Below are 9785 nucleotides of genomic sequence, written 5' to 3'. Positions count from 1 at the left end.
CATGGTGGTTAAGGGTGCTGGACTCCCACATGACCAACCACAGTTTGAGTCCCAGACCTGGCGACTTGCTTTCTCACTTTCTCTCTGTCTGGCTGTCTCTGTCACTCTGGTCAAATTAAAATAAATATATAAATAAGTTAAGTAAAACAATTCTTAAAAAAAAATTTTTTTTTAATTAATTTGTTTCCTTGCTAGAAGGGCAAGTGCTCATCGGAGAGAGACAGGCAGAAAAAGCCGTTCCCTGCAATGGGCCATGGTCACGCTACGACCGCCTTCCTTCCATTTCTCCATCCTGTCAGGATTTGGAACACACACACACACATACACACACACACGCACACACACACACACGCTCTATATATTTTCCAAGTCATCAGGACTAGGATTCAAACCATGGTTGGCTACATGAGATCTGGCTCCCAACGCAATGCCTGACCAATGTGCTAAGGGCTATCCCTAATTTTTTGTTTTCAGTTTGTTTATTCCATTTGTGATAGAGAGCATGTACACATGTGTGTGTGTGAGAGAGAGGGAGGGAGAAAAGCGCCCCTGTAGGGCTTCATCACACCACAGTCCCCTTCTCTTAGCCCTCCAGCTCATTAGGATCTTGGCATGGCCACGCCCTGCTGGAGGGTGCTTTCTCCCTCTTCCTCTCTGTCTCTCTGTCTCTCTCTGGTGAGCGTACATACCTTCTGCCCCAAAATAACAAGAATAATAATAATAAAAATAAAAACAAAGATGAGACTCCACAGAGAGGTTACATAACTCGCCTGAGGTTATAAGTTTCCAACAGAACCAGGATTTGTAACCAGGCAGTATGGGTCCACAGTCCGTTCTTTGAACTAAGCTACATTGCAACGAGGAGGAGAGCCGAAGGGCCGGATTGATGCACCAGAAGTGGAAAGGATGCAGGAAAATACTTTTTTTAAGAATTATTTTATTTCACTTTATTTATTATTATTATTTTCCCATTTGATTAAAGAGAAACAGAGAGAGGGGCAAAGGGAGAAAGTAAGCCACCAGGTCTGGGACTCGAACCAGGGTCGACCATGTGGGAAACCAGTGCCTTTAACCCATGCCACCTGCCAGCCCCAGTATGCACACTTTTATTTGGTACCTACTATATACCAGGGAGTACAGATAAAAAGATGAGTAAGACCATGACTCCTGCCCTGGAAGAGCCCACAGTCTGGTGAGGCTGTGAGGGAGTGAATCACATGATAGCGAACAATGCGGCAAGTTCGGAAATAAGCTCAGAGAGGCACAGCCAGAGGGCACGAGGACACAAAGAAAGAACCTCACTCGGCCCAGGCTGGGGGGTTTCAAGAAGGTCTTCCTAGAGGAGGTGACTTCTAATCTAAGAAGTCTTAGAGTTGAAATACAGAGTTTAAATGGGGAGAGGGTGGTTCAGACTGAGGAAAATCCATCAGGAGACAAAAAAAGGCCTGAAGTCAAGTAAGAATGCTGTGTTGGGGTGGAGCAGGGGTAGGGAAGAGCAGGTTCTAAATCACTGGAGCTCAATAAATGGTCATTTCCTTGGGGACCAGCAGGTGGCGTGGTCATTAAGGTGCTGGACACTCCCACATGGCCAGCCATGGTTCAGGTTCCAGACCTGGTGGCTGGCTTGCTTTCTCTCTCTCTTTCTCTCTCTCTCTCATCAAATTAAAATAAATGCATGAATAAATTAAATAAATAAATCTTTAAAAAAATAGACGGTAATTCCCTTCTCTCTCCTTCTCTTGGGATGAAATTAGCACCCCCTCCCCAACTCCCTAGGAAAATCCTAACGAATAGGACCACTGGAAACACTGGAAAATTATGTTGGCACTCTTGAAAGTTGCTTCAGTGAACATCCCAGGGCTCAGGCTTCCCGCTGATTCAGTAGGAAACAGCTATTCTATATAGTTTTCTTCCAAAGGGAGCCTGATTTTGTTTACCTCATATGGGCATCAAATTTCTTCAAGAATTGCCCATATTCTTCACGCAGAGCCTCTTTCTCTTGTTGTAATCCAGACACCTTTTCTGACAATTCCTGGTTGGTTTTGACATACTGAAAAACATTTTTAATAAAATGAGAATACTGGGACAGCAGGTGGCAATGTGGTTAAAGCACTGGATTCCACATAGCTGACTCTGGTGTGAGTCCCAGAGCCAGTGGGTTGAAAACCACACCAGGTGTGGGATCAGCAGTTAGCGTAATGGTTATGTCGCTGGACTCCCACGTAGTCGACCGCGGTTCAAGTCCTGGACCCGGTGGCTTAAACTCACACCGGGTGTGTGTGCATGTGTGCCCAAGATCCCGAGAGGAGAATGGAGGAAAAGGGATCGCGGCGTGACCATCCTCCCTGGGGGGGTGATTTCTCACTTTCTGTCTCTCTGTCTCTCTCTGTCTGTCAGGCGAGCGCACGCGCCCTATAGCAAAAACCTCTCCAAAAAAAAAAAAGAAAGAAAAGAAAAAGAAAACCCCACCAGGTGTGTGTGTGTGTGTGTGAGTGTGGATGCCCCAAAATCCTGAGAGGAGAATGGAAGAGAACCGATCAAGGCTCAACTGTCTCCCTTGGGGCCGATTTCTCACTTTCCCTCTCTGTCTCTCTCTTGGGTAAGCACATGTATCCTATGGTAAAAATTTAAAAAAATAAATAAATGAAAAGAATGCTTTGTTGCGGTAAAGGTGTGAGGTTGAGAGAAGGTAAATTGGCAGCCTTTCTGCTGTGAAGGGCTGATAGTCACTCCAGCTTCTGAAACCTCAGTAGCTCCATGTGATTCTAGTACTTCCAGAGTTCCTGAAAGTTAGACTTGACTTTTGCTCCCCTAGTCTTCCCAAAAGCTTCGTAGACATTTAATTCCCTATATTAAAAATCTTCCAGGCCTGGCAGGTGGCGTGGTGGTTAAGGTGCTGGACTCCCACATGGCCAACTGTGGTTCAAGTCTCAGATCTGGCAGCTTGCTTTTTCACTCTCTCTCTGTCTCTATTATTATAAAATAATAATAATAATAATATATACAACTAAATAATTGAGAAATTTAAAAAAAAAGAAGAAAGCTTCCAGAGCCAGCAGGTGGCATGGCATGGTGGTTAAGGTGCTGGATTCCACATGGCTGACTCTGTGAGTTCGAGTCCCAGACCTACCAGCTTGAAAAATACTGAGCGTCTCTTGCTAGTATAAGCAGTCCTTTCTCAGCTGTCCAAGGAGATAAACCACCCTTGCTTTGAGAACTCTGTTTTGCTTTCACCTAAGGCAGTCATAATACAAGAAGATGCCACTGTCCTCAAGAGCCACCTCTATACCACTACTGCTTATCACTGCCTCCACCTTATAACCAAGTCCAATCCCAGCACACCCTGGGAGTGGGTTTGCGTATAAGGACTGCCACGTTAAAATAATGCACAGGGGCTAAAGATTGGGTTAGTCACCACTGTGCCTTCTGACCTACCCTTCCTCTGCCCGCCCTTCCGATGGTTCTGTAAGCTTTATTCCCTGTGTTAAATCCCTTCTTGCTGGAAAAGTCTAGAGTAGATTCTGTTTTCTGGACTGAATCTTGAAAGAACTTAACGTTTCAGTCCTGGGTGCTCAATAACAATCAGCAAATACCCAGGCCTAGGAGAATAGGACAAATGAGAAGTGGATCTATTTACTTTCTTACCTCATCAGATTTTCTTTTTTCACTTTCCAGTTGTTTAAGTAGGGCCTCTTGTTGCTCGATTCTGGATTGTTGATGAGAACTGGTCATTTCCAGTCTAATCTCTTGGTCCTGTAGGGTTCTCACTTGTCTTTGTAGCTCATTTACATTTTGATCTAGAAGTTTCCTGAGGGCAATTAACATATATTAAATCACACAGTGAATTAGTAATCTTTGCACATAAAAATCAGACCTAAAATATTTATGCCTTCACAAAGAATTTGGTCCAGATGATAAAGGAACTAGCCAGGTTGTGACTGTGCGCACCTGTATTCCCAATTACCTGGGAGACTGAGGCAGGGGGGTCAGGATGCAGTGAGCCTTTGTCTTAAAAGAGAAAAAAAAAAAGAAAAGAAAAAAGAAAAAAAGCAAGGTGGATGGAGGGGAGACCAAAGACCAAAAACCAACACAGGGAACCTCCTTTTTGACAGAAGCTTTCTCTTTCTAACACATGAAGACATAATGGTCCTTATTCCAGAGATACAGAAGCTAGAGAGGACAAGGCAAAGGTAGGACCTAACCCTGAGCCCATATTCTTTCTTCCTCCCTGCTTTACAAACTGAGCCCTTAATCTTCTGGATTCAACCAATGAGCCTGCATTTGAGGAAGAAATTCACTTTTTTTCTAGAATAGGACCATTAGCACTTTTCTCCTTCAGAGGATGTCTCATCAGGCTACAGTTCAGACCAAGGTTCTCTAAATCCAGAAGATCCATCTTGAGGAATATACTGATGACAATGTTGAAATAGTACTGGTGGGGAAAATTCTCACCTACGTGTTAGAGTAGTAAAATACTAACACTGGACTAACAAATTTGCTTTCTCTCATTTAAAAAAAATTTTTTTGCTATGGGCAGCGTGTGTGTTTGCGGGACAGACAGAGAGAGACAGAAAGTGAGAAATCACTCCCCCCACCCCCAGGGGGGTGGCCACACCGCAATCCCTTCTCCATTCTCCTTTCAGGATCTTGGGCATGGACATGTGCTCGGCTTGAATTTTAAGCCATTGGTTCTGGGACTTGAACCATGGTTGACTACATGGAAGTCCAGCGACATAACCATCACACCATCTGCTGACTACAGGAATTAGGCCTACCTTACCTTTCTAGCCTCATTTTCTTGCCATTCCTCTTAACCCCAAATACTGTGCCCTAGTCAAACAAACCTTTTTTTATTTTTTTAAAAAGAATTATTTTATTTTAACTTACTTTATTTATTTATTTTTAATTTGATCAGAGAGGGTCAGAGCAAGAGTGAGAGAGACAGAGAGAGAAAGTGAGAAAGCAAACTGCCAGGTCTTGGGACTTGAACCATGGCCGTCCATGTGGAAGTCCAGCATCCTTAATCGCCACACCACCTGCTGGCCCCTAAACTTTTTTCACTTTACTAAAAAAGATAATGATGGTAACAGAACAACTTTAACATCAAATATTATAACAACAACAATAACATTTACTTAGTATAGTGGTTTTGTAATGTGTCAATTTGGCTAAGATGAACAGTATTTCCCAGAATTTTTCTGATGTATGTTTCTGGTTAGAGTGGGCTACCAAGGATATATTTGTGCAAGATTTATTTATTTACTTTTTAATTGGCAGAGGGTACTTGTGCTTGCCAGAAAGAAGGTAAGTGAGAAAGCATCTCCCCCCTGGAGTGCAGTGGTACCATCGTCCTTTCTCTATTCCTCCGTCCCACTGGGATTCTGGATAAGCATGTACATGCACCTGGCATGTTTTTAAAGCAGCCTAGACTGGGATTCAAACTGCACAGTTGGTCATGTGCAATCTAGCTCCATTGACCACCAAGCCATGGGCCTGTTCCATTGTCCAATTCTTTGATTATATTTTTTGTTTCTTTAAAAATCTAGGGAACCAGCAGTTAGCGTAATGGCTATGTTGCTGGACTCCCATGTAGTCGACCGCAGTTCGCGTCCCGGACCCGGTGGCTTAACACTCACGCCGGGCGCGTGTGCGTGCGTGCCCAAGATCCCAAGAGGAGAATGGAGGAGAAGGGATTGCGGCATGACCATCCCCCCTGGGGAGTGATTTCTCGCTTTCTGTCTCTCTGTCTCTCTCTGTCTATCTGGAGAGCGCACATGCCCTATAGTGAAAAAACCTCTCCAAAAAAAGAAGAAAAAAAAATCTTCACACACTTGTTTTATAATCTGTTTTCCATCATTTCAGTTGCTGAAGTTCTTGAAGGTTCTTGTTTCTGTTGACTTTCATTCATTGTGACTCGTTTCTTTGAGGTATATGGTGATTTTTTACTGTGAGTTTATATTTGATCAAGCGTAATATGTGGAGATACTTAATATCTAACTTGGGATTGATTTCCTCTAGAGATAACTTGCATTTTCTTAATCTAGCTATCCTACTTTGTGAAGCTTCTTCAGCTTTTCCTGAACTCAGGGCTAATATTGTTATTTGCCTCTTGACCTGGATGCGTGTTCACCTTCTATCTTTGCTTTAGCTCACTGTAATGGAATTTTCTTTGATTTGTGTGTGTGTGTGTGTGTGTGTGTGTGTGTGTGTGTGAACAATGCTTTAAAAGTAATGCTGAAATAAAAAATTTTTTAAAAAGGGACCAGCAGTCGGCGTAATAGCTATGTCGCTGGACTCCCATGTAGTCAACCGTGGTTCGCGTTCTGGACCCGGTGGCTTAAACTTACATCAGGCGTGAGAGGAGAAGGGATTGTGGTGTGGCCATCCCCTGGGGGGTGATTTCTCACTTTCTGTCTCTCTGTTTCTCTCTGTCTTTCTGGCAAGTGCATGTGCCCTATAGTAAAAACATCTCTTACCAAAAAAAGAATCTAATAGAGGCAAAGAAAAGAAACAATCTACATATAGCATCGGGGCCAGGCGATAGCGCAGCCCTAGAGAACCTGGACCAACATGGGCTTGCAGCCTGGGACCTCCCTGAGAATGTGATCAGGCCTGCCGAAACTAAGGGTGGATCACAGTCCGAGGACTCTGTGACGTGACATATTGTGGGTGTCTGTCTGTCTGTCTCTCTCTCGTGGAAGAAATAAATGAATGAACTTTAAGGAAAAAAGAATGTTGTGTAGTAAGTACTACAAATAAAAAGTTGTGTGACTAAGTTTATGCGGTGGGGACAGACCGGAAACACTACAGGACTTAGCACATGGACTGCTGATGAACTCCATCATGGGAAACCCAGGGGGACAGATCTCTGCTCCTCTTACCTCTTCCGTTGTTCTTCCTGATATTGTTGCTTGGCTTTCGCTTCACTGTCCATTAGCTCTTTTACCTTTTCCTTTAGCTGCTGCTTCTCCAAAATACAAGTGTCTGTGGGACAGACTTTACAAGCACGTTCTAATTTCTGCTGCAGATCTGAGATCTGTGTATGGAAAAAAATTACAAATAAAACATTAAGAAGAATGTGACCTCTATTTTTTTTTTTTCGCTATAGGGCGCGTGCGCTCACCAGACAGACAGAGAGAGACAGAGAGACAGAAAGCGAGAAATCACCCCCCAGGGGGGATGGCCATGCCGCAATCCCTTCTCCTTCTTCTCCTTTCTCGGGATCTTGGGCACGCACGCACACGCGCCTGGCGTGAGATTTAAGCCACCAGGTCCGGGACACGAACCATGGTCGACTACGTGGGAATCCAGCGACATAGCCATTACGCTAACTGCTGGTTCCCCAATGACCTCTTTTTCAAATGAGGGAAATAACATAAATATCAAACATAACAGTGCTAATATACAAATGTGATCTAAAGCAGAGAGTATGGCTAGCTTTTTTTTAATTTTAAAATAAACTATTTTTGCAATATGTAATACATATAATTCAATGAGTATGAGTCTCCTTCCTAACCCTATTCCATTTCCTCCCCCCCCACCAGGTTGTCCTCTACCAAGTAAGTAACTACAGTTAGTTTCTCATGTACCCTTCCAGAGATTTACCCACACATATAGGGTAAATCTGATATGGAAATTCCCTACCCACACAAAATGTTTGCAAATAATGACATACTGTATATAATTAGCACCTTGCCTTGTTTTATAACAATGCACTTAGTGATGCTTCTTTATTATGTATACATACGGAGTTGTCTTTCTTTTATAGTATACCATTCTACCATAAGAATATACTGTAACTTATTTAACCCCCACCCCCCATGAATGAACATTTAGTGTATTCCAGTTGTCTGCTATGACAAACAATGCCTGTAGAATAATGAGATGTGGATTTGCTAGGGCAAAGGCTATTGATACAGTCATGCCTTACTTAACGACAGGGATACGTCGGAGAAATACAACGTTAGGCAATGTCGCTGTGCGAACATCAGAGTGCACTTACACAAACCTAGACGCTATAGCCTACACCACACCTAGGCTATCTGGGACGCCTATTCGAATCATCTGGGACCACTGTATATGGCAGTCCACTGCAGACCAACTCATCATTGCATCGCGCATGACTATGTGTGTGACAGACACACCGAACTTCCTTCAACGCTATTAGACTGATTTACGCTTCCAAAAGCAATGTATCAGAGTGCCTAGTTTCTTCACAGAGTGGCTAGATTCATGAATAATAATTCAAAACAAGGAAGTATATTACAAACCAAGTACCTATTAGTGCATTGCCTAGCACAAATACATCTTTAAGCTCTGGTTGAACTACAGATATGATTTGGGAATTTAAAAGATACACACACACACACCATACACACACACACATACTATATATGTATTTAATCTTATTTATTATTATTAATATTTAATTTTACCAGTGAGAGACAGGGGTGGGGGGAGGAAATGAGAAAGCAAGCCACCAGGCCTAGGACTTGAACTACGATCATCCATGTGGGAGTCCAGTGCCTTAACCACTATGCTACCTGCCAGCCCCTTAAATTATATTTTTAAATGCACATGTTAAATTAAAAGTGCCATTTTAAAACATTCTGTTAGATAAATATCCTTTCAAATTTATTTATTTATTGACATTTTAAAAAATGTATTAGTCAGGGCCGGCAGGTGGCATGGTGGTTAAGGGCACTGGACTCCCACATGGTTGACCATAGTTCGAGTCTCAGACCTGGCAGCTTGCTTTCTCACTTTCTTTCTCTCTCTCTCTCAATCTATCTCTCTCTGGTCAAAATTTAAAAATAAATAAATAAATTTAAATAAAGTAATTCTTTAAAAAAGATCTATCTATCACCTGAAACTGTGACTAGTACACAGAAGCTGAATGGATTTCAGCAGGGTCGCTGTTCTCCCTCTAATGTATCCCTGACCCCAAAAGGAACTTGATAATGCTTTGGCACCACATTCCCCACAACATCAATGCCCGGGAATGGCAGCCCTCCTCTAAGACAAAGGCTTTGTGCACAGCCCTAATCCCTGGCCCCTGGGTCCCTGCAGAACCCACACAGCACAGAAGTGAAGGGGTGGAACAACCCGAGACAAGGACGGAGCAGCCAACCGTCTGCAGCCAGCCCAGGTTCCTTGCAGCTGCTCCCCTTCTTTCTGTCTGGGAAGAACGCTTCCTAAAAGATACTCAGTCTCGGGTCCGCTAGTGATGTGGTAGCCTAGGTGGCTTGGATCTCACGTGGCTGGCTGCCTGGTTCCGGTTCCAGACCTGGAGGCGTGAAAAACGTGCCAGCCGTGTGTGTGTGCCCCAAATCCCGAGGAGAATGGAGAAGGGGCTGCAGTGTGGCCATCCCTTCTATGGGTTGCTTCCTCACTTCCTCTCTCTCTCTCTCCTTCTTTTTCTCCCTCTCTCTGTCTCTTTCTCAAGTGAGCACACACGGATCAAATTTTTAAAAAAAGATATTCAGTCTTAATTCCACAAACAAAAGCATCACCCCATGGCTTTTCTGTCAAGGATACATGTCAGACTTTTGAACTTACCACCCAATTTAAGAAAGAGAATGTTATCTGGGACCAGCAGATGGCATATTAGTTATGTTGCTGCATTCCTACGGAGTCGGTGATTCGAGTCCCTGACCTGGTGGCTTAAACTCATGTACGCGTGCATCTGTGCATGCCCCAAATCCTGAGAGGACAATGGAGGAGAAGGGATCAAGACATGGCTATCCGGGGTGGTGATTTCTCACTTTCTGTTTCCCTGTCTCTCC

The 9785-nt window shown here is 43.5% G+C and overlaps 1 protein-coding gene across 1 annotated transcript in view; it reads right to left on the bottom strand.

Moving 5' to 3' along the window:
- The window catches only part of LOC102480288 (coiled-coil domain-containing protein 30-like), a gene marked incomplete at its 5' end in the record, with an annotated part of 46472 nt that overhangs the window by 20274 nt on the left and 16413 nt on the right, over nucleotides 1–9785 (bottom strand). Inside the window, 3 exons of the mRNA XM_006153824.3 lie at nucleotides 1938–2050; nucleotides 3646–3808; nucleotides 6882–7036. Of these exons, the coding sequence (XP_006153886.1) occupies nucleotides 1938–2050; nucleotides 3646–3808; nucleotides 6882–7036 (431 nt within the window). The remainder of the gene's footprint in view (nucleotides 1–1937; nucleotides 2051–3645; nucleotides 3809–6881; nucleotides 7037–9785) is intronic.

The sequence above is a fragment of the Tupaia chinensis genome, unplaced genomic scaffold, assembly GCF_000334495.1.
Source record: "Tupaia chinensis unplaced genomic scaffold, TupChi_1.0 Scaffold000387_1, whole genome shotgun sequence".
NCBI lineage: Eukaryota > Metazoa > Chordata > Mammalia > Scandentia > Tupaiidae > Tupaia > Tupaia belangeri.
The sequence above is the reverse complement of the archived record's forward strand: the minus strand, read 5'-3'. Positions and strand labels throughout refer to the sequence as shown.